The following is a 25,458-nucleotide window of genomic DNA, read 5'->3' on the forward strand; positions in this document are numbered from 1 at the left end:
CAAACGGCTCCAGGGGAGGGGGGGAATGTTTGTATGTACCTGTGAGGGATGATGCAAATACGGCAAAAGTTGACTGGGTGTTTGTTATACAATTCTTTCAACTGGTTGGGGGGTCCCCCACTGTGGTGACAGCAGGGCTGGGAGTGGAGGCCCAGATTCTGCACCCCAGGTGCTTCCCTCTCGCTGTGCTCTGCTATAGGGAGTGCAGGATCCCTGCCAGAGACCCTGATCCAACCCTTAAGGCCTCTCCCCTGCTGTAGCAGAAACACTCAGGCCCTGAGGGTAAAGGTCCATGCTCGTCCTCTCAGGCCTGTCAGGAGTAGAGCTGGGCTGCTAGCTGGACAGTGGCCCTCAAGTCCAGCCTGGCCACCTCTTGTGTTCGCTCACCTCTGAATGTCTGACTCAGTGCCCAGGGCAACCTGAAACCTCTTCACTTACCCTTCTAGTCACCCCCCAGCCGGGTCTCAGAACAGTGTAGGGCCAGGGAGGCTCCAGCCCCAGGATGTCATGAGAGCCACCCACAGTCAGCAGGTGCTCAGCCACCACTAACAGGATCCAGAGATGAGGGCATGCTGCTCTGAGTGCAGGGGTCTGGCCCACAGGGTGGGATGAGTTCTGGAAGGGCCCCACAGAGGCAGCCTGAACAAAGCTCCTGGGAAGGCAGTTCTGTGCATCCAGAGCCAGGGGTCACTGCCTCTTAGCTGGGTGGGGCCAAGTGAGGAGGCCAGGTGTCTGAAGCTCAGCTTGGCCCAAGAACTTCCTAAAAGGCATGTTCTTACCACTGGGCGTTGGTGCTGAACGTTGTTCTGCCCAGAAGGCACTTTCCCCAGGTTCGACATCCCCCAAAGCAAGTGAATAGCCACTGTCCTCCTGGGCTCTATCAAAGTGCTCCTGCCCAGTTTGGTGGCGCTGTCACAGCTTCCCACAGCCTCCTGGCCTTGCTTTTCTGCCACCTGTTGGAGACTTGAACTCACATGGAATTTGTTCAGTGTCTCTCTCTCCCCAACTAGAGCATGAATTCTGTGACTGACTGCCAGGCCCTGGCCTGGGAGAGCAGGTGCTCAGGAAGTGCAATCAGTGCCTGTAACTGTCAGGGGGAGGTAGCGGCTGGGGGTGCCACGCACCCCGTCCTGGGAGCTGTGCGAGCCAAGCTGGGACTGTGTTGTGGGTGAGGGCAGCCCATCGTGGCTCTCACGTAGAAACTATGAGTTAAAGTACTTGTTTCTTACAGGAAGCAGGTTAAAGTAGATGCTGTGCATTTTTCAGGTGAGGGAATGGAGAGCTGTTCTCTTGCCCAGGGCCATGACCTGGGTTGTGCTAGAGTTGGAATTACGGTTTACGCTCAGGTCCGCCTGTCTCTGAGAGTTGCCATGTGGAAGGGGGCCTGGCTCAGTCTCTTCGGGAGTTTGGGAGTCCACTTCACCCACCTCACCCCAACCTGGCCCATCCCGCTGCAAGAACACCATGAGCCCTTGGTACACGTTACCTCATTTATTCTCACAACATGCCTGTGAGGTAGGGAGGGGCAGGGACTGTCCCCATTTTACAGAGGAGGAAGTTGAGGCACACAGAGGTCAAGTGACTTGCCCAAGGTCACAGACGGCGGCCAAGCTGGAATGGGGCCCCAGAGCAGGCCCTCAGTTCACCCGGGGCCCCTGCAGCAAGTGCCAGACACGAGGACGTCTCTAATGCCAGCTCTGTCTCCATGGTAGAGAGCAGCCCTCCTCGTGCACTGAGCTCGCTGAGGGCTGGGCCTCCCCCTCGCCCTGCCTGCCCCCAACCCTGCAGGCCCGGGCCATTGCAGCTCAGGGCTCATGACACCCTGGGAGTGGGGCTGGGAGGCAGGGAGAGAGAAGGAATATTGGGGTAAAAAAACCAAAAAAACAAAAAACAAAACCCCAGAAAACTCAAGAGGCTGGGCAGATGGGCCCACGGCAGGGGGCAGGTGGGAGACCAAAAAAAGGCCGCTTACACACAAGGTATATATTTTTACACACACTTGTACACACACCTAGATATAGTACATGTAAAAATATATGCTATTCACACACCCGCCTCCTGCCAGGTGCCCCGAGAGCCAGCGGCGGCGCTGGTGGGCATGGGTGAGCAGAGGGGCGTTTGTTAAATATACACTCTAAGGTCTATGTGCATATGTACACATACGTACAGACGCAGCCGCCCGCCCCTCAGGTACTGTACACAGGCTTGGCCAGGGACAGACAGCCCCTGGAAAATGGGGTTCCTCTCTCGAGCGTCCCCTGCAAGTCACTCTGAATCAAACATTTTACTGAAGGAACAGGGGGTTGGTGAGAAGAAAAAGGCGGGAGTCTGGAGCGTGGTAACTGTGGCTTTTATCTCATTTTTTCCCCAAAGACTTCAACCCTCCTCCCCTTCTCGGAGAGGCGAGGACCCCCGTCCCCCTTGCCTGGGGCTGGCTGCTTCTGCTGTGGGGAGCCTGTACCTGCGTGTGCACGTGAGTGTGTGTGAGCACTTGGGCAGGGGTGCGTATCCACCTCTGTCCTCTGGGCTCTCAACCACAGACAGGGCTGAGAACCAGCAAGCCGACAGCTAGGACGGTGACCCCTGTGTGGGCTCTGAAGGGAAGAGAGAAAAACGTAAGAATGAAAACTGCAAGGTCAGAGCAGGGTGGCTGGAGGAGAAGGAAGGACATGGCAGGGGCCCCAGGCTGTCCTCGGACTGTCCTCGTCTTGTAAACAAGCTAGTGCGAGTCCCCGTTAGATAGAACAAGTAAAAAGACCGCAGTCCGGAGGCTGGGCCGGGAGTTGCCGAGGTCCGTCTACCTAGTCCACCGCGGCCAGCAAGAGGGGGAAAAACGTTTTATAGTTTCGTATTTTTGTTGACTTTCTTTTGTATGAAGTCTTCATAAACCTAAAGCTGGGAGGGACCCAAAAAAGCCAAATCGTGAGCCCTTGTATGTGTCAATTTGAAAGTTGGCTCAGGGTCTCTGGACAGAATAACCATCCTAAAGGTTGAGAAAATTGTGTTCCATTCACATTTAGTTTGTGTTTTTTGTTTTTTTAATGACTTAAAATTGTTTGCTTCCCGCTTCCTGGTCTCAGAGTCGGGTCTGGGCCTCAGGGACGTAAATCTCGATGCTGTCCGCACTCTCTGTGGCTGAGTTCTGCCGCACAGAAGCCGCCCGCTTGGCCGCCAGGAGTCTCTTGCGGGCCTCCTGACGCTGCTTGTCCCCGGCATCGGAGGCCTTGTCGCGGCTCACTGCCGGCTTGGATTTAGCTGGCTTCTTTGGGACTGGAGGGGGTGGTTTCTTCTCTTCCTTTAGTGAGACAGTGAGGAGGGAAGAAAAATAAAATAAAGGTGCACCTTTTGTGTGGCGCTACCACCCGCTATATTGCCGGCAGTTGGAGTCTCCACCCCAGCCTCCCCACATCGGGCACAAGCAACACACATTTGGAATCAGAAAGCCACAAGAAGCGATGATAGTGGGAATAGCACAAGGCATAGGAGCAGAAAGCAAGCTTAGAATCCTACAGTGTTCTGGCAGGAAGGGATGGAGAGATCACCTGTTCCCACCCTTGCATTGAACCATTGACAGCCTGAGTCACATGGCTGGAGATGGGCTTTAAGTTTAGAGCCTCTGACTCCCAGGCCACATTTCACATGCTTTTCTAGGGATCAGAACTCACAAGGGCCACAGTCCAATAACCACAGGGGTCACTGGGTGCCACAGTTTTACAGAAGGAAGCCTGTGCCTCCGGGAAGAGGCTGGCCCCAGGAGGACTGTTTTTCTGCCTCCAAAGTTCCAACAGCCACGTCTATGCTAGCGCTCTGGGCTGTGGCACGTGTCTCTTAGGAGCCCCATTTCTTAACATGCAGGGTGGGATGGCATGCTTCAGGGGGCGGCTTCCACTACACAGAGCGAGCGGCATGCTGGACGAGAGCCGAGCATGGACCCCGCGCACTGATGGACGTGAGCCCCCAGCTCAAAGACGACACACGGAGAAGGGAGCCAAGCAGCACTGACCGATGTGGGCAGCGTTATTGCCGACCAGGAATTTGTCCCTGGACTTCCCCTCCGCACTGCTCCATGCTCACCTTCCTCTTCTCGGGGGTTTCCACCAGCTGCCAGCTGTTGGCCTTGAGGTGGTAGAGTTCATCAAACTTCATGCTGATGTCCTCGATGGACAGCTGTAGCAGGTCCCAGAACCCTGCCAGGTCCTGGGCTGTTGGACGCGGGTTGGCTTCAGGGTTCTGTGGGGGAGGTGGGGATCAGTGGGGCAAACGAGGCAGAGGCCTGTCCTGCACCCCACCCCAAGTACCCCACCCCTGCCAGCCCTGGTTAGGGTCTCTTGAGGCCTAGTCGTGCTCTGCTGTTCTCACGGTCAGTATCTATATGAGGGAAGGAAGCCATTTCCTGCTCACTGCCAGATCTGATGGTGCAGATCTTTGAGAGAAAGAGTCCCATCATGAGAGCAGGCCCGGCACATACATGGGACTGAGGCCTCCGTGTTCCCAATGTGTGCCGGGCAGAAAACTGTTCTGCAAAAGAAGAAGTTCCTGGCCCTGGTCTTACAGTGAGGCAGGGAGAAGTCAGGATCACTGCCAGGTGGGTATGATTACAGAATCCGTGGGGTTCTCTGGGGACATATTCCTCATGGTGATTGCCCCAGCCAAGTAAGCCCCAAACCCTTGCAGGTCCGGAGACAAACGCCACTGTCCTCCAGCCCTAGGAGCACACCACCCCTGGCCGTCTGGAGAGGCTTCCACAGGAAAAGCTACCCTCCTGAGAGATAAGATTGAAAGAAAAAGCAAACCACCAAGCCTCATGGTGGTATGTCTTTAGTTCTTACCCATCTTCTTAGAGGATGTTTAATATAAATAAATCAATGCTAAGAGATTTTTAAGTTTCATGTGGCTCTTTTCACAGAGGGTTCACTTTTCTATTTCAAGAAGTAGTAGAAATTTGGAAGGACCATCCCTGGCCCTTCCCTTGTGCTGGGCATGGACACTTGTCACCAGCACCTTCTCCATATTAGGGAGGAGGTCAGAGGCTTGGGGGTAGAGGAGGAGGGGGGGCTAATCCAGGTGGACAGCTGGCGGGCAGCCGGTGGCTGGCAGCCCTGCAGTGGAGGAGGAAGAACCACACTCACCAGGTTTTGCTCACAGAGGCCCCGGAACTGCTGGAATTTCTGGGACATCAGTAGCTGGGCACTGCCCACAGCACTGAGGACTTTCCCTAAAACTGAGAAAGAGAAGGTGGAGAAAGACTGAGCAGAGCACAGGGGTTGCTGGGGTAGAAGGCAGGATCAGGGTTGTTGCTCTTACTCCCCTCCCCACCACCTTAGGATATCAGTCATCATTTGGTGAATGCCATCTGGTCTTCATTTTATTCACACATGAAGCTCTCATGGCAAAAAAATGCAAGCAATACAGATAAAGCGAACCCCATCCCCTAGTTCCTAAGGATATTTTATGGCAATAAATTTGAAAACTGAGTTTAAATGGAAAAAATTTCCAGGAAAACATGAATTATCACAGAATCAAGAAACAGAAAATCTTATTACACCAAAGCTGTTTTTAAAAAACTGAATAAGTTAAAAGTCTTCCCAGAAAAACGAACCAAGCTAAACTATGTAGTTTTACAGGTGTCATTTTACAAAACCTTCAAGGAACAGATAATCCTGGTGTTATATATTCAGACTGTTCCAGAGAGTAAATAAACACAGGAAACGACACCGCTAATTTCAGGAGCCCTAAGAACAGACAGGACATGCCAAAAATAGACTGCTTTTGTTCTGAACATAAAGGTAAAAGTCTTGAATAAAATATAAGCAAATAGAATCTTAACAGGAGAGTTAACCAGGACGTGTTCAGCCCAGGAATATAAGATTGATCTTTTAGTGTGACTTCTAGTTTTAAAGTTGTGGCACAGGGGAGCCTGGATAGCTCAGTTGGTTAAGCGTCTGACTCATGATTTCAGCTCAGGTTCGTGAGTTTGAGCCTCGCACCGGGCTCTCTACTGACAGTGCAGAGCCTGCTTGGGATTCTTTCCCCTCCCTCCCCTACTCACTCTGTCTCTGAAAATAAACTTAAAAAAAAAAAAAAAAGTAAAAAAAATAAAGTTGTGGCCTAAAGAGAGCACCACTTCCCAACCCCCGCAGAATCACTGCAATGCAAAACAGAGTAAAGAGCAAACAGAAATCCAGCAGCGCTGGGTGTGAAGTAGGCTGCCTGCCCCACCTGTGATAGTAGCCCCAGGAGGAGGGCTGTAAGGATTGCAAGTCTAGATAAAGATGGCAGTTTTGAGAAGCCAGTAATCTCTTATTTGAAATTTAAAAAGGGGGTATGGACTGCGGCAAGAGCTTTCCCGAACCTGGTCCAGCACCAAGGGGTGGGGGGCTCTGCACTGTAAGCAGTTCGGTCACTGCCAGGGGAGAAGACAAGGCTGAAGATGGCACCCATCCCTGTGCCTTCGGAGCTCCTGCTGGTGTGGTCCCTCTCCCACGGTGATCTACTTACAGGAGCTCATTACGGAAGAATTTTGCCTCATTAGGAAAGCAGTGATTTAAAAGGAGCTGAACAGATATAGGAACAGCAAATGGCACATGAACATTCACCAGAAAGTTCTTGCTAGAAAACGATGAAAAGCTTGACATTTATCCATTGATATGTAAACCGGTAGCTGAAGGCAGGGATGGAGGTGCTCTGAAAAGAGATATAAGACAATGGAAGGAGATAAAACCTGAGGTCTGGACTAGTGCAAGAGAAAAATCAGGCCATCACAGAAACAAGGACCACTTGGGAAGCAGCACAAAGAATAAACCCTGCTGCCAGCCAGTCAGGACTAGGAGAGGGAACAGGAGCCAAAGGCTCCTGGTGCGAAACACTCAAATTGCTTGATGACAAAACGAGATGTCTTTTTAAATGAATAGCTAAGCTGCTGGGAATAAACTGAGCCACTCCCACCTCCCACTCAAGGCAGGTGGTAGAGACGTTTGGTCTACAGTAGAGTAGGAATAAAAGGGAAAGATTCTCCGGAGAATTCCCAACCATAAGACTGCACTTGGGTACTTCATTTTCTAAGAAATAAAAGAAGCAACTAAATATGAAAAAGAAGAGACTATTTACAAAGTGACTAAGAGCCATGGAAAAGAATGAGGGCCACAGTGTACATCTGTTAGCTCTGCCAGAAGGGAGCAGATGGAATGGAAGAGAAGACACATTCAAAGAGATTGTAATTTAGGATTTTCCAGAAATGGCTACTGACACCTGACAGAGTCAGGAAGCCAAATGAATCCCAAGCAAATTCACATTTATAGTAAAATGGAAGACATGGGGGGGGGGGAGGGGGGGGAAGCAGCCAAAGGAATCTTTCTGCTAAAGAAATGAATTAAACAGCAAATTTCTTGACTATAACAATGGAAAATTATTGACTGAGTTTCTCTGGGTGCAGAAATTCTGTCATTCCAGAATGAGTGTGGATGGGAAAGAACAGTCTCTTCCACAGAGTGCTGGGAGAACTATCCACAAGCAAAAGAATGAAGTTGGACCCTTAAGAATGAATCTAAGAGCTAAACTATAAAACTCTTAGATAAAAACAGCATATCTTCATGACCTTGGATTGGGAAGTAGTTTAAGACACCAAAAGCACAGGCAACAAAAGATAAATTTGGCTTCACTAAAACTAAAAACTTTTATGCATCAAAGGATGCCATGAAGAAAGTGTGATGACAACCCAAAGAATGGGCAAATTACTTGCAAATTACATATCTAACAAAGTGCTAATATCCAGACAACATAAAGAACTCCTACAACTCAACAAAAAAGTAATCCAATTAAAAAGGAGCAAGACCTTGAATAGACAGTGTATCTTTCTCCAAAGATACACAAATGGTCACTAGCATCCTCAACATCATCAGTTATTAGGGAACTGCAAACCAAAACCGTAAGATACCACGATTATAAAACAAAAAACCAAAACCAAAACCCCGAAAAAACAAATGTTGGCAAAGATGTGGGGAGACTGGAACCCTTGTGCATTGCTGGTAGGAATGTGAACCAGCGCAGCTGCTGTGGTCTGGCTGTTTCTCAGAAAGTTAAACATCGAATTACCATATAACTAAAAAATCCCACTCGTAGGTATGTACCCCAAAGAACTGAAAACAGCCTTAAACAGATACCTGTATGCCAGTATTCACACAGCATTATTCACAGTAGTCAGAGGTGGAAGCAACCCAAGTAGATGAATGGATACTATGGTATATTTGTACAATGGAATATTAGCCATAAAAAGGAATGAAGTTCTGATATATAAACCTCATGTTTAAAGACAAACAAAAAGGGGCATGTGGGTGGCCCAGTTATTTGAGCGTTCGACTTGGTTTCGGCTCAGGTCATGATCTCTGCACTGACTGGTGTGGAGCTTGCCTGGGATCCTCTCTCTCCCTCTCTGCACCTCCCCTGCTTGCTTCCCTCCCTCTCTCTCTCTCTCTCAAAACAAATAAAATAGGGACACCTGGCTGACTCAGTTGGTGGACCATGTGATCCTTGATGTTGAGGTTGTGAGTTCAAGTCCTACAATGAGCACTGAGTTTACTTAAAAAACAAAAACATAAATGTCTAAGTAACCCACTGGTCAAAGAAATCGCAGTGGAAGTTGGAATATTACATATCCTAACTTGTTAGATATGGCTAACGTACTTAAAGGGAAATCCGTAGGCTTCAAAACAGATTTTTTAAAAGGACTGGGAAAAAAATGAGTTAAATATCCAATTTAAGACATTAATGAAGGAATAATACAATGAACCCAAAGAGAGGAGAAATTTAATAAAATAATAAGCTAACATATAATAAAGGCTTAATAAAATGAGCAAACCCTGCCAGATTGATCAAAATAAGAAGGAGATAGGTACAAATAAGAAGATCAGGAATGGAAAAAGAACTATATAATATAACCTAATAGAATAGATACATATTTTTAAAAAAGATTTTATTTTTAAGTAATCTCTAAACCCCAACATGGGGCTTGAACTCACAAGCCCAAGATCAAGAGTTGCACACTTTACCAACTGACCCAGCCAGCGGCCCCCGGAAAAAATATTTTTAAAAAGTTCTACAAAACAATGAAATAAAAGATAATTTTGTTCTTAAAGCATATGAATAGACAAATATCTAAAACTTATTTTATGAAGCTAAATAACCTTTGCATTAAAACTGGGCAAGCATAGAAAGGAAAATGACCAGCCAACTTTTCATGAACAAAGGCAAAATTATTAAGTCAGATATTAACAAATCAAGTCCAACAATGTACTAAAATGATAATATATCATTATTCAGCTTAGTTTATTCCGGTAATACAGACTGACCCAACATTAGAAAATTCTAATGACTTCTCATTCTGGCCATGAAAAACCAGTTAGTAGCAGACAAACTGAACCCTCCCACCAAGAACAAGTGAAAAAAATGACGTAAAATACAAAAAACAAAAAACAAAACCCAGAAAATCTCAAGGCTTTAAAAAATTACCAAAGCAACCATAATCCGAGAGGTTAAGATCGCCCCAGTGAGAAGGGAAACAATATTCAGGCAACTCTGGTATCAAAATACTGCTTGCACCCTAAGGCATCTCCCAATTTATAAGCAGCACGAAGCTGAGAAGCTAAGAAGCCAAGAAGCCAAGCAGAAAGTGGAGGTTATGAGGCTGAGAAGCCGAGCAGAGCCTGAAGCAGTTTCATGAGGATAGGAAGATCAAAGTTGGAATTCAGAACTACCAAGGCAGACAAGACCTGAGGTCAAGGAAGGTGCATGAAGCTAGTACACAATGCTTCCAGCAATCTTAAGGTGTAAGAGAGACAAAAACTGGAGTTCAGGGTTTGCCAAGAAGGAGTGGCTTGAACATACCACAGGCTCTCTCTGGGATTCCCTGGAGAGTGCACACTAGAATGGGGATAAGTACAAATAGACTGTCTCAAAACACCTAGCTCTGAAACAGTTCAACTGGGTTAAGTTGGTTCGGCTTTACTCTGCCTTCAAGAAGCAAAAGTAAATCCTTTCTGGAAGAACAGAAAATCATCCTGAGCCAAGTTGTTTTCATATACAGTTTCTGGCACTGCCACCCCATAGCAGAGAAAGGACCAAATGCATACCAAAAGAGAAAACAGAAAAAAGAAAAAGACCTCCAGGGGATGTACATACTGGAGTTATTGGACAAGGGCTTTTCAATAACTAAATGTGTCCAAGGAAATATGTGACAAGATGAAGAACTTTGGCAGAGAACCAGAACCTATCACAAAGAATCAAATGGAAATTCTAGAATTAAGAAATACAGTAACTGAAATTAGGACTGCAAATAGGTGGGTTTAATAGATTAGTTACAGCTAAACTATAATCCAGCAGGAAGTATCCAGACTGAGGCCCTGAGGAGGAAAATGGAAAATACAGAAAAGAGAATGAAGAAACCTAAAACATGGCAGTCTAATGGATGTGTAACTGGCACTCACAGGACAGAAGAAATAAAATGAAACAGAAATTTGAGGAAATAATGGTCAAGACTTTTCCGAAACCAATGCAAGTTTTGAAAGCCGAAGATTCAAGAAACCCTATAAATACCAAGCTGGACAGACCACAAAGAAAACCACACCTAGGTGTCACAGTAAAACTGATAAAACTCCCAACATAAGGAGAAAATCTTAAAGGCAGACAGAAGAAAACAAAGGATTCTTCAAAGGAGTAGCAGGAAGACTGATAGATGACTAATAGAAAGGCTGGGAACCACAACAAAATCAGACACAAAAAGTACTGAAAGAAGATCAATACCAACCTACAATTCTTAGCAAAAATACTATTCAAAAAAAGGGGGACAATACATTTTAAGACAAATATTGCATTAAAATAAATACTGAGCAGAGTTCTTTGGGCTTTTGCTTTAGTTCTTTAGGAAGGAAAATGACCCTCCTAAGCAGAAGCACAGAAATAAAGGAGTGAAAGGGTCTGCTAAATAAATATTCATCGTAATGTTGATTGTATAAAACAGAAACAAAATCTTGCAGCAGTAAGACTATATATAGAACTATTATACTTCACAGCAATATTACATAAGTCAGGAAGGGAATAAAAGTGTTCTAAGGTCCTTGTATCATCTGTGAAGTGGTAAAGGTACTAATTAAGAGTAGTCTTTACAAAGTCAAGGATGCAGGTTGTAATCTTTAGAGAACTAAAAGAATAATAGACTAACATAAGAAAAGCGGAACTACTTAGTTAATCCAAAAAAAGTCAAGAAAGGAGAAAAATCTCTATAAAATTTACCACATTACTAAATTAAGAAAGCGTATTTAGATATGATCATCTAAATATAGCAGAGGCACCTGGGTGGCTCAGTCGGTTAAGTGTCCGGCTCTTGATTTCTGCTAAAGTCATGATCTCACAGTTCACAAGTTTGAGCCCCACGTTGGGCTGTGTGCTGACAGCACGGAGCCTGCTTGGGATTCTCTCTCTCTCTCCCTCTTTCTCTGCCACTCCCCTACTTGTGCTTACTCTCTCTCAAAATAAAACTTTAGAAATAAAAGATATAGTAAAAAAATTCCATTAAATTCAACAATTTTCTTAAACCAGAAAAAGAGTATTTACAGCAAACCTATGGTAAACATCATACTCAATGGTACAATGTGAAAAAGCAATTCCTTTTTTTGTTTTCTTTGAGTAGGCTCCACGCCCAACATGGGGCTTGAACTCAACACCCTGAGAGATCAAGAGCTGCATGCTCTAATAGATGGAGCCAGTCAAGAGCCCCTGAAAAAGGAATTCCTTATTTAAAATAATAAAAACATAACAAGGTTTCTAGATAAAAGATCACTATAAAGGTCAAGAGCATTTCATTAACAATAAAAAATACAGCTTATGTCCCTGCAAAATGACAATACGAATCTAACAAATCTTATGTAGGAAATACAAAATCTAATTGAAAACATTAAAGACCTATATAAATGGAGACACATAATCATGTTCTTGGATAGCAAAGACTTCATAAAGATGTCAATTTTCCCCCAAATTGATCTACATATTTAATGTAATTGCAATCAAAATCTCAACCTGGAATTTGAAAAGCTGATTCTAAAATTTATATGGGAGAGCAGAGAGCCTAGATTAGCCAACACACTCTTGAAGAATGGGAGCTTTTCCTTCCAGTGATCAAGATTCCTTGTACAGTTACAACAATGAAGAAAGTATGATTTGGGCCTAGAAATAATAGAATAGAAAGCTCAGAAACAGATCAACACATATGGGAAACCTGAAGTTTGTCAGAGCTGTACTGCATATTAACAGGATAAGGACATTTTATTTATTTTATTTTTAAAAAGCGCTTATTTATTTTGAGAGAGAGAGAGTGTGTGTGGGCAGTGAGGAGAGGCAGAGAGAGGGAGAGGGAGAGCGAGAGAGAGGAGAGAGAGAATCCAAAGCAGGCTTTGCTGTCAGCATGGAGCCCTTCCCTACTCAGGGCTCTCAAACCATAAGATCATGTCCTGAGCCAAAATGAAGAGTTGGTTGCTTAACCAACTGAGCCACCCAGGTGCCCCTGGACAAACATTTTGATATATTATTATCCAAACAAAAAATTAACATAGAGTCTCATCTCACTCCAAGCAGACAAATCCATTCCAAGGGATCAAGGACTTAAATGGGGACAGGAAAAACTGTTACAAGAAAACAGTAAAATATCTTTTTTGGGTTGCCTGGCTGGCTTAGTAAGTGGAGCATGTGACTCTTGATCTCGGGGTTGTGAGTACAAGCCCCACGTTTGGTGTAACGATTACTTAAAAAAAAATACACACACACACACACACACACACACACGTGTGTGTGTGTGTGTGTGTGTGTGTGTGTGTGTGTGTGTGTGTGTGTGTATTGGGGCAGCTGGGTGGCCAGTCAGTTAAGTGTTTGACTTTTGATATTGGCTCAGGTCATGATCTCATGGTTGTGAGATTGAGCACCAAGTCAGGCTCTGTGCTGAGCATAGAGCCTGCTTCAGATTCTCTCTCTCCTCCTCTTTACGCCCCTCCCCTCCCCTCCAATAAATTTAACAACTTCATTCATTCATTCATTCATTCATTCATTCATTCATTTAAAGTGTTTATTTAAGCAATCTCTATACCCAACATGGGGCTTGAACTCCTGAGATCAAGAGTTGCATGCTCCACCGACTGAGCCAGCTGGGCACCCCAAGAAAACAGTAAAATGTTTTTTTGACTTTTGGGGAAGAATGGATTTCTTAAGATACCAAAAAGCACAAACCATAAAAGAAAAGAGTAACAAATTTACATTAAAATTAATACCTGTTTACTTAGAAGATACCATAAAGAAAGTGAAAAGACAGGTCACAAACTGGGAGACGATATCTACCAAATATAAAACTGACAAAAGTTCCAGAATCCAGATACATAAAGATCACCTATGAGGCAGTAAGAAAAAGACAACTTAATAGGAAAACAGGGAAAAAAAGTGAGCAGGAATTTCATAGAGGAAGACACCATGAATGATTAATATGTGGAAAGGCTCAATGCCATTAGTAACCAATGAAATGCAAATTATAACCACTATTTGATTGATATTTGTAGACGGAAAATAACCTCATATACTAAATGTAAGCAAAGATGTAGAGCACTGGGTACTTCAACACAGTGCTGAGGAAATAATAAATTGGTATAATCACTTTGGAATATAATTTAGCACTTCTTGTAAATCTGAACACATGTGTACGCTATGAACCAAGGGTACTTGGTATACTTGGCATACGGGTACATCCAGTATATATCCTAGAGAACTCTTGTTTATGTATACCGAGAGACATGGTCAAAACTGTTCCTAATAATCCATAGCTTACTTCATACTTAATAGTATAAGACTGAATAATTTCACACTAAGATCAGGAATGAGACAAAAACAAGGGTGCCCCACTCTTGCCATTTGTATTCAACTTTATATTGAAGCCAGGGCCATTAGGCCATAAACAAAAATAAAAGAAACCAGATTGGAAAGAAATAAAACTATCCCTATTTTCAGATGAAATTATCCTGTATATAAGAAATCCTAAGGAATCCCCCCCAACATTTAGTAAGGTTGTAGCATACAAGATCAATATAAAAAAAATCTATTGTATTTGTATACATTAATAAGATAAACAATCTGAAAAGTTAAGAAAACAATACAATAGCGTCAAAAGAATAAAAGGAATATGTGTAGCAAGAGTTATTTAAGATTTGTATACTGAGACCTACAAAATATTATGGAAAGAAAGTTTTAAAAACCTAAGTAAATGATAAGATATCCCACGTTCATGGATGGGAGGACTTAATATTAAGATGGCAATACTCCCCAAATTGAATTGCAGATTTAACACAATTCCTATCAAAATAAAATCCCAGCTGTTTTTGCAGAAATTGACAAGCTGACCCTAAAATTCATGGAAATGCAAGATCAAAGTACATACTTTGAAAGAACTTCCATTGGTGAGAACCTGAGAGTGGGCCATAAACTTCTTTTATTTGTATTTTTATTTGAAGAACAAAGTTGGAAGACTCACACTTCCCAATTTCAAAACTTATTTCACAGCTATAGTAATCATGACAGTGTGGTACTGGCATAAGTATACACATGTGCATCAGTGCAATGGGATAGAAGTGAGAATTTGGGTATAAATTCTTACCTTTATGGTCAGTTGATTTTTGACAAGGGTGGCGAGAACCATTCAATGAGGAAAGAACAGTCTAACAAATGGTACTAGGACAACTGGATATCCAAATGTCAAAGATTGAAAGTAAACCCATACACCTCACGCTATACTCAAAACTTAACTCACAGACATAAATGTAATGGCTAAAACTATAAAACTCTTACAAGGAAATAGAAGTAAATCTTCATGACCCTGGATTGGGTAATGGTTTCTTTTTTTTTTTTTTTTAAGTTTATTTATTTGAGGGGGGAGGGGGGAGAGGGGGGGAGAGAGAGAGAGAGAGAGGGAGAGAGAGAACACACAAGTTGGGGAGGGGTAGAGAGAGAGAGAGGAAGGGATAGAATCCCAAGCAAACTCTGCACCAACATGGGTCTTGAACTCACAAATCAAACTCACAAACTGTGAGATCATGACCTGAGCCAAAACCAAGAGTTGGATGTTTAATAGACTGAGCCACCCAGGCACCCCTAGGCAATGGTTTCTTAGACCTAACACCAAAATCACAAACTACCAAAGAAAAAAAGTAACTGGACTTCACTAAAATTAAACTTTTGAGTTTCAAAGAATACCTAACAGCCAAAACGTACAGAAAACTGACAAATGGTAAGAAAAATATAGCCATAGAATGGAATTTTACTCCGCAATTAAAAGGAACAAAATACTGGGGTGCCTGGGGCACTCGGTCGAGCATCCAACTTTGGCTCAGGTCATGATCTCACAGTTTGTGGGTTTGAGCCTTGAGTTGGGCTTTGTGCAGACAGCCAGGAGCCTGCTTCATATTCTGTCTCCCTCCCTCTCTGCCCCTCCCCTGCTCGTGCTCTCTTTTTCAAAAATAAACATTTAAAAAAAAGGAACAAAATACTAATTCATATTACAACATGGATAAACCTCAAAAATATGCAAAATGAAAGAAGCCAGACACCAAAGACCACATATAATTTGTGTGATTCCATTTATATGAAATGTCTAGAATAGGCATAGAGAAGAAAGCAGATTAGTGTTTGTCTAGGTCTGGGGTGGGGAGGGGCGGGGGGAGGAATGATGGCTAAATGGGTACAAGGTTTCTTTTTGGCGATGAAATGCTCTAAAATTAGGTATCAGTGACGGTTGCACACCTCTGTGAATATACTAAAAACTACTGAATTGTATAATTTTTTAATGTTTGTTTATTTTTGAGAGAGAGACAGTACGAGTGGGGGAGGGGCAGAAAGAGAGAGAGAGAGAGAGAGAGAAAGATCCAGAATGTTGTCAGCACAGAGTCTGATGCGGGGTCCGAACTCATGGAACCCGAGATCATGGCCTGAGCCGAAGATAGGAGAGAGAGAATCCCAAGCAGGCTCCATGCTGTCAGTGTAGAGCCCCATGCAGGGGCTTGATCTCATGAACCCTGAGATCATGACCTGAGCCAAAATGGAGTCGGCAGCTTAACTGACTGAGCCACCCAGGCACCCCTACTATCTCAGACATTCTTGAACTCGAGTGATATAAATAGTCTTGTTCAAACCATTTTGTTTTTCTTTTTAAATGTTCTGTAAGCAAACCTAATACCAATTAATACAGCCTAAATACTAGGAAAGAGAAGCAGGAGAGGGGTGTGTTAATCCAAAAGAAGGCAAGAGAAGAGAGAAATAAAAAGAAACCTCAAAAAAGTAGAATAAATCCACAATATAACATGATAGGAATAACCCAATCATATAGAAATCCCATTGTAAATGGACTACATTTTCTACTTCTGAAATTAACAAACAACAAAACTCAAAATCCAGACATATGCTGATTATAGGAGACATGATTATGATTGTAAGGTCAGTGAAAGAAAGGTTGAAGTAAAAGCACGGAAAGAGGTGTTACACCAGACAGGCCCTAACCAAAGGAAAGCTGTATAGCAATACAATACAGAAGACCTTAAGGCAAAACGCGATATACACCTAGAAAAAGAGTGGATCCCTAACCCTTCATCAGGAATATCACAATTCTAAGCTCAGTTTCCCCTGTGACAGCTCCCCTTAAACCCTCCCTAGAACTAGCTATTCTCCACTTGGGCACTGATTCAGTTCTTTCTCACCTCCCTATGAATATCACCCCAACGGTTGTCCCCTTTCTCTCCTGCATAATGTATTTCCTCTTTCCTGCAAGGTCATTCTCAACAACATATAAACAGGCTTACATCACTCCATTTAAAAACAAAGGAAAAACCACCCCCCCAACCCTCTCTTGACCCTATATCCCTCTGTTTCTGTTTCTTGTACAGAAAAAGTCATCAATACTTTTTCTCTCTTTGTCTCTACTTGCTGTCTCCAGTTACTACTGTTTCCTCTTAATCCCTCTCTAGTCAGGCTGCCCCTCACCCCCACCCCCTTCCACCAGAACAGGTCCCTTCTTCAAGGCCTCCAGCAAGCAACCTTACGTTTCTAGGGGCACCTGGGTGGCTCAGTCGGTTAAGCATCCAACTTCACCTTGGATCATGATCTCATGGTTTGTGGATTCGAGCCCTGCATCGGGCTCTGTGTTGACAGCTCAGAGCCTGAAGCCTCCTTTGGATTCTGTGTCTCCCCCTCTCTTTGCCTCTCCCCCATTCGTGCTGTCTCTGTCTCTCACAAATAAACTTAAAAAAAATTTTAAAAACCTTACATATCTAGATCTGATCTGCTATGCTCATCAGCAGCATGTGACACAACAGAGTCTCTCTTCTTGAAAACCACTCAGTTGGGTTCCAGTCGCCTTCTCTCCCAACTTACTGGTCACTCCTTTCCCACCATTCAGAGTGTTCGTGTCTCTACCCCTTTTCTGATCTGAGCCTATATGCTGCAGACTCCCAGTGTAATCTTCAGGACCGGCCTTCCCAGCTCCTGCATCCCGCTGCCTGCTTGACATCCCCACTCTGATAGCTGGTAACGTGCGTCGCATTCAACATGCTCGAGATGGAACTCCTGACTCCAGATATTTGCACCGGTCTTCCCTAGCCCAACTCCCATCCTTTTCGTCACCCAGATCCTGAACCGGTTTTGACTTGTTTCACTCCTATTCCATACCCAATCTGTCAGGAAATCCTGCTCTACCTTCCAACTGTATCCAGAATCTGCCCCCTTCCTCAGAAGCGCTCAATGGCAACCACCATCTCATCTTACCTAAGTTATGGTTACATCCTTCGAATTCTCCCACCCTTTTTTTTTTTAATGTTTATTTTTGAGAGACCAAGCATGAGCAGGAGAGGGGCAGAAAGAGACGGAGACACAGGATCCGAAGCAGGTTCCAGGCTCTGAGCTGTCCACACAGAGCCTGACGCAGGGCTTGAACTCATGAGCCGTTATCTGTTTGGTTATTTTCTGTCTCTCTCCATGGGAATGTAAGCTCCACGAGGGCAGGGTCTTTGTTTTGTTCACTTCTTTCTCCCCAGAAGCTAGAAGAGTGCCTTGTATATGGCAGGTACCCCCGTAAATATTCACTGAATGGATGTCAGGACCAGGGGAGGGCGTGCTGCTGTCTTCCTACTATTCCACAGTGTCCTGATGCCTGCAGTTACACAAGAGATGCTGGAGGCACAGTAAAATTAGACACGAAATTGTCATTATAGTGAATGTTATTTATGATGCAAATCTAAAGAGAACAGAGTTATACAAGGTTGCTGCACATGAGATCAATGTACAGATCTCCAAATAAGTAATCAGAATATGCAAAATAGAATTCATTTTACTATCAAAACACAAACTAGATAGTATCAAGAAAGAAACCTGAGAAAAATATGTAAAACCTTCATGAAGAAATTCATCAAACTTGAATAGAAGGATATAAAAGGCAGATCTGAATAAACAGAATTAAGCTTTATTCATAGCTAAGAAGACTCAGTATTTTACAGGTATCAAGTTTTCCCAAATTCATCTATAAATTCTATTTCTAGTCAATGCCCCAGCAAAATTTTTCCACGGAGTTTATTGAAATAAACTCATTCCAAAATTAGTACTGAAAGAATGAAGAGGTATGTAAATTTTTTATTTCTGAACAAACACAATAAGGAAGAGGGATTCATTCTACCAGATACTGAGGAATGTTCAAAAGCTATGGCAATTAACAGTTGTATTAATGCAACAATAGACAAAATAGCAGAACAGAATACAGCCCAGAAACATACCCCTGTTGAGGTAAAATTTCACAGAGGTTGTGATTGAAAAGTATCACTAATCAGTGAAAAAAGTAATGATTTCGATAATCATGGTGTTATGACAACTGGCTTTCCATATGAAAAAAATGAAATTATAGAACACACAGATAGAAGCTGCAGACAGATTAAACACCTAAATATGAAAAACACAAAATTTGATACCATGAAAAAATCTCTACGCCATTGGAACACAGAAGGTATTTTTTTTTTTATGTTTATTTGATTTTTGAGAAAGAGTGCGAGCAGGAGAGGGGCAGAGAGAGAGTGGGACAGAGGATCTGAAGCAGGCTCCACACTGACAACAGCAAGCCAGATGTGGGACTTGAACTCACGAACCAGGAAATCATGACCTGAGCTGAAGTCAGACACTTCAATGGACTGAGCCACCGAGGCGCCCTGGAACACAGAAAGTGTTCTTAAGAATCAAAGGTGCAGGGGTGCCTAGGTGGCTCAGTCGGTTAAGCATCCAACTCTTGATTTCAGCTCATGTGATAATCTCATGGTTTGTGAGATCGAGCCCCGCATTAGGCTCCCTGCTGACAGTGCAGAGCCTGCTTAGGATTCTCTCTTTCTCTCTCTCTCTGCCCCTCCCTTGCATGCGTGGGCTCTCTCTCTTTCCTTAAAAGTAAATAAACTTAAAAATCTGTATTACTAAAACAAACCAAAAAAACTCATGAAAGATCTCAAATCAACAATCTAACTTTACAACTTAAGGAGCTAGAAAAGAATTAAATCCAAAGCCAACAGAAAGAAGGAAACAAAGATTAGAGGGGAGAGAGAATAGAAAAACAATAGAGAAAAATTAAGGAACAAAAAGATCAACAAAACTGACCAAAGTTTAGCTAGAGGGACTAAGAGAAAAAGACTCAAATACTAAAATCAGAAATGGAAGTACAGGCATTACTACCAAATCTATGGAAATAAAAAGATTGTAAGAGTTCTAGAACAGTCACACACCAACAAACTTGATAACCTACATGAAATGGACAAATTCCTACAAACGTAAAACCTGCCAAGACTAAATCCTGACAAAATAGAAAATCTGAGTCGATCTTTATCTAGTAAGGAGACTGAATCAGTACTCAATCAGTATTCAAAATCTCCCAACAAAGAAAAGGAGGAAACACTTCCTAACTCATTCTGTGAAGCCTCATTATGCTGAATCCAAAGCCAGACTGACATTACAAGAAAACTATAGACCAATATCCCTTATGAACATCAACACCAAAAAACCTTAACAAAATACTAGCAAATACAATTCAGTGGCATGTTAAAAGGATTATATATCATGAACAAGTGGGGTTTATTCCTGGAATGCAAGGATGATTCAACATGAAAACTGATCAATGTGCTACTATGCTGCATCAACAGAATGAAGAAAAACAACTACGTGATCATCTCAATTGATGCAGAAAAAGCACTTGACAGAATTCAACACCTTTCCATAAGAAAAACTCAAGAAACTAGGAATAGAAGGAAACTACCTTAACTAATAAAAGCCATCTATGAAAAACCCACAGTGAACATCATACTCAATGATGAAAGACTGAAAGTGTTTCCTCTAAGATCAGAGATGAGGCAAGGATGCTCACTTCTATTCAACAGTACTGGAGGGGCACCTGCATCGCTCAGTCAGTTAAGCGTCTGACTCCTGATTTCAGTTCAGGTCTTGATCCCAGGGTCATGGAATTGAGCTCCGAGTCAGGCTCCACACTGAGCATGGAGCCTGCTTAAGATTCTCTCTCCCTCTTTCTCCCTCTCCCCCCACTGCCCCGCCACTCTGCCCCACTTCCCTGCTTGCCCTTTCATTCTCTCTCTCTAAAATTGAAAACCAACAAAAAACAGTATTCGAAGTTCTAGCCAGAGAAGTTAGGCAAGAAAATGAAAAGACCTCTACATTGGAAAGGAAGAAGTAAAATTATCTCTGCTTACAGAATGATATTCTATGTAAAAAACCCTAAAGATTACACACATACACAACTAGAAGTAATAAATCAGCAAAATAGCAGGATACAAAGCGAAAAAAATCAGTTGCATTTCTATATGCTAACAACGAATAAGATGAAAGAAAAATTACAAAAACAATTCCATTTACAATAGCATCAAAAAGAATAAAATAAATAACTGACCAACGAGCTGAAAGACTTGTACAATGGAAACTACAAAACACTGCTAAAAGAAATCAAAGAAGACATAATAAACAAAAACACATCCCCTATTGGTAGATTGAAGACAATGTTGTTAAAATGTCAATACTATCCAAAACCATTTACAGATTCAATACAGTCCCTTTCAAAAATCCCAATTATGTTTTTTTGTTTGTTTTTTAGATGGAACAGAAAAACCCATCCTAAAATTCATATGGAATTCAGGGGACCCAAATATGCAAAACAATCTTGAAAAAGAACAAAATGGAAGGACTCCTACTTCTTGATTTCAAAACCTACTACAAAGCCACAGAGATTAAAACAGTGGTATTGGCATAAAGACACACCTATAGTCAATGGAATAAAATAGACAGCTTTGATATAAACGCTTGCATATAAGATCAAAAGATTTTCGACGAGAGTACCAGGACAAAGGGGGAAAGGACAGTCCTTTCAACAGATGGTGCTGGGAAAACTGGCTATCCACATGGAAAAGTACCTAATACCATATGCAAAAATTAACTCAAAATGGATCAAGGAACTAAATGTAAGACCTTTTTTCAACAGAAAAATTCTTAAAAGAAAAAACAGCACAAAAGCTTCAGGAAATTGGATTTGCAGTGATTTCTTGGCTCTGACATGAAAGGCACATGTAACAAAAGAAAAAACAAACTGGATTTCATAAAAACTTAAAATTTTGTGCATTAAAAGTCATTATCCATAGAGTAAAAAAAAGAGAACCCACAGAACGGGATAAAATACTTGCAAATGATACATCTGGGTAAAGAATTAATACTTAGAATATATAGGGGCCCCTGGGTGGCTCAGTCGGTTAAGCATCTGACTCTCAGTTTTGGCTCAGGTCATGATATCAGGTTTGTGAGTTCAAGCCCTGAGTCAGGATCTGTGCTGACAGCTCAGAGGCTGGAGCCTGCTTCGGATTCTGTGTCTCCTCCTCTCTCTGCCCCTCCCATGCTCACTCTCTGTTTCTCTCTCTCAATAATAAGTAAACATTTAAAAAAATGTAAAAAAAAAAATGGGCAAAGGACTTCAATGGACATTTCTCCAAAGAAGATAGGTGAATGGCCAATAAGCGCATAAAGAAATGCTCAAAATCACTAATCATTAGGGAAATGCAAGTCAAAACTATAATAAGATACCACCTCACACCCATTAGGATGGCTATGATAAAAAAAAAACAGGAAATAGCAAGTGTTGGCAAGGATGTGGAGAAATTCGAACACTTGAGCACTGCTGGTGGGAATGTAAAATGATACAGTGACTATGAAAAATTAAAAATAGAATTACCATATGATCCAGCAACTCTACTTCTGGGTATATATTCAAAAGAACTGAAAGGCAAGGACTTGAAGAGGTATCTGGACACCCATGTTCACAGCGGAATTCATTCCTCACAGTAGCTGAAACATGGAAGCAATCCAAATATCTACTGATGGATGAATGCATAAGCGAAATGTGGCGTATGCATAATGGAGTATTGTTCGGTCATAAAAAGGAATGATGTTCTGAGATATGCTATAACATGGATGAACTCTGGGGACATTAATGCTAAGTGAAACAAACCAATCAAAAAAGATAAATACTGTGTGATTCCACTTTTATGAGGTGCTTAGAGTATTCGGAACATAAAGACAAAGTATAATAATGGTTGCCCGAGACTTGAGGGGGAAGGGAGAATAAGGAGTTATTATCGTTCAATGGGTAAAAACTGAAACGTTTTGCAAGATAAAAAGCGTTACAGGGATGGATGGTGGTGATGGCTGTACAACACTATGAATGTATTTAATAACACTGAAGTGTGCATTTATTTTTAAAAAATTATTTATTTTGGGGGGGGGAAGAGAGAGAGAGAGAGAGAGAGAGAGAGAGAGAGAGAGAGAGAGAGAGAGAGAACCCTAAGCAGGCTCCACACTATCAGTGCAGAGCCTGTTGTGGGGCTCAAACTCATGAACCGTGAGATTATGACCAGAGCAGAAACCAAGAGTTTGACACTTAGCCGACTGAGCCACCCAGATGCTGCTATTTATTATTATTATTATTTTTTATGATTTTATTTTTAAATAAGCTGCATCCCCAATGTAGGGTTTAAACTCACAACCCTGAGATCACAAGTCAGCACTGCTCCACCAAGTGAGCCAGCCAGGTGCTCTTGAACTGTACATTTAAAAATGGTTAATGAGGGGTGCCTGGGTGGCTCAGTCGGTTAAGCGTCTTCAGCTCAGATCATAATCTCACAGTTCATGAGTTCGAGCTCCGCATTGGGCTCTTGTGGACTGTCTGGAGCCTGGAGCCTGCTTCAGATTCTGTGTCTCCTTCCTTCTCTTCCCCTCCCCTGCTTGTGCATTGTCATCTCTCTCAAAAATAAACAAACATTTAAAAACATAAAAAAATAAATAAAATAAAAATGGCTAATGAATAAATAAATTCTATTCCTGAAACTAATATTACACTACATGTTAACTAACTAGAATTTAAATAAAAACTTGAAACATTGAAAAAAATAATAAAAGAATATAAACAATTAAGGTCGTAAATGTTATATGTATGAAAGAAAATATTGCCTCTTAGAGAAACCAGATTTGTCTCTGAAGAAGGACTGCAGAGAAAGAGTACTAACATTTCAAGGTCTTCCCCTAAGGAAAGAGCCAGCTGGTCACCCAGTCACCCTCTACAGCACAATGTCCTTAAACTCAGATGGACAATGAGACCACTTTATTGTAAGCAGTACCTGTCACTTTGTCACCAATAGAAATCACAGATAATTTCATATCACATTATAGCTGTCACAGTTATCTTGAAATAATGTTTCCTGTCATCATTACTTTGAAACTCTAATAATTAGACTCACTGCTACATTGTTATTTAATGCCTTAAGAAAGAAGTACACATTTTGATGACTATATTAATGTAATTGGCTTCCTTTATTATTTGATGTAATTTTTACTGTATGTTATTTAAAACCAATTTTCTTAGGTGTCCATAGAAGCCTACCTTTCAACAAGCCCTGCCCAGGCAGAGCTGCCAGTTAGTTTCTCAGCGCTTCCATCTTCTTATCCTAATTTTAATTTTTATTAAATTAATATATATTCATACCTTTAAAAATAAGTAGGGATACCTGGGTGGCTCAGTCATTAGGGGTCTGACTTTGGCTTAGGTCATGATCTCGTGGTCTGTGAGTTCAAGCCCCACATCAGGCTCTGTGCTGACAGCTCAGAGAATGAGCCTGCTTCAGATTCTGTGTCCCCTGTGCCCACCCCACTAGCACTCTGTCATTCTCTCTCTCAAAAATAAACATTTGGCACAAAAACAGACACTCAGATCAATGGAACAGAATAGAAAACCCAGAAATGGACCCACAAACATATGGCCAACTAATCTTTGACAAAGCAGGAAAGAGTATCCAACGGAATAAAGAGTCTCTTCAGCAAGTGGTGCTGAGAAGACTGGACAACGACATGTAGAAAAATGAACCTGGACCACTTTCTTACACCATACACAAAAATAAACTCAAAAGGGATGAAAGACCTCAATGTAAGACAGGAAGCCATCAAAATCCTTGAGGAGAAAGCAGGCAAAAACCTCTTTGATCTTGGCCACAGCAACTTGTTACTCAACACGTCTCCAGAGGAAAGGGAAACAAAAGCAAAAATGAACTATTGGGACCTCATCAAAATAAAAAGCTTCTGCATAGCAAAGGAAACAATCAGCAAAACTAAAAGGCAACCGACGGAATGGGAAAAGATACTTGCAAACAACATATCAGATAAAGGGTTAGTATCCAAAAATCTATAAAGAACTTATCAAACTCAACACCCAAAAAACAAATAATCCAGTGAAGAAATGGGCAAAAGGCATGAAGAGACACTTCTCCAAAGATGACATCCAGATGGCGAACAGACACGTGAAAAAATGCTCCACATCACTCATCATCCAGGAAATACAAATCAAAACCACAATGAGATACCACCTTACACCTGTCAGAATGGCTAACATTAACAACTCGGGCAACAATAGATGTTGCCGAGGATGTGGAGAGAGAGGATCTGTTTTGCACTGCTGGTACAGCCACCATGGAAAAGTCTGGAGGTTCCTCAAAAAATTAAAAACAGAACTACCCTATGACCCAGCAATTGCACTACTAGGTATTTATCCAAGTGATACAGGTATGCTGTTTTGAAGGGGCACATGCACCCCAATGTTTACAGCAGCACTATCAACAATAGTCAAAGCATGGAAAGAGTCCAAATGTCCATCGATGGATGAATGGATAAAGAAGATGTGGTGTATGTCTATATATACACATACATACAATGGAGGATTACTCGGCAATCAAAAAGAATGAAATCATGGGGCGCCTGGGTAGCTCGGTCGGTTGAGCGTCTGACTTCGGCTCAGGTCACGATCTCGCGGTCCGTGAGTTCGAGCCC

At 42.4% G+C, this 25,458-nt stretch overlaps 1 protein-coding gene and 1 long non-coding RNA gene across 3 annotated transcripts in view; one reads left to right on the top strand and one right to left on the bottom strand.

Moving 5' to 3' along the window:
* Window positions 1–1,476: 1,476 nt before the first annotated feature.
* DLGAP4 (DLG associated protein 4) overlaps window positions 1,477–25,458 on the bottom strand; it is a 198,111-nt gene continuing 174,129 nt past the window's right edge. Inside the window, 3 exon segments of the mRNA XM_019458589.2 lie at window positions 1,477–3,295; window positions 4,075–4,230; window positions 5,130–5,221. Of these exon segments, the coding sequence (XP_019314134.1) occupies window positions 3,077–3,295; window positions 4,075–4,230; window positions 5,130–5,221 (467 nt within the window). The 3' untranslated portion in view covers window positions 1,477–3,076.
* Window positions 4,230–4,876, top strand: LOC109272493 (uncharacterized). Of its 2 annotated transcripts, none has more exons than XR_008417734.1 (2): window positions 4,230–4,589; window positions 4,675–4,876. It is a non-coding gene; the product is annotated as an uncharacterized LOC109272493 (long non-coding RNA). The 2 variants fall into 2 exon arrangements; XR_002082490.2 differs by having other exon boundaries at window positions 4,230–4,585.

The sequence above is a fragment of the Panthera pardus genome, unplaced genomic scaffold, assembly GCF_024362965.1.
Source record: "Panthera pardus isolate Hobbes unplaced genomic scaffold, ASM2436296v1 HiC_scaffold_25, whole genome shotgun sequence".
In the NCBI taxonomy this organism is placed as follows: Eukaryota; Metazoa; Chordata; class Mammalia; order Carnivora; family Felidae; genus Panthera; species Panthera pardus.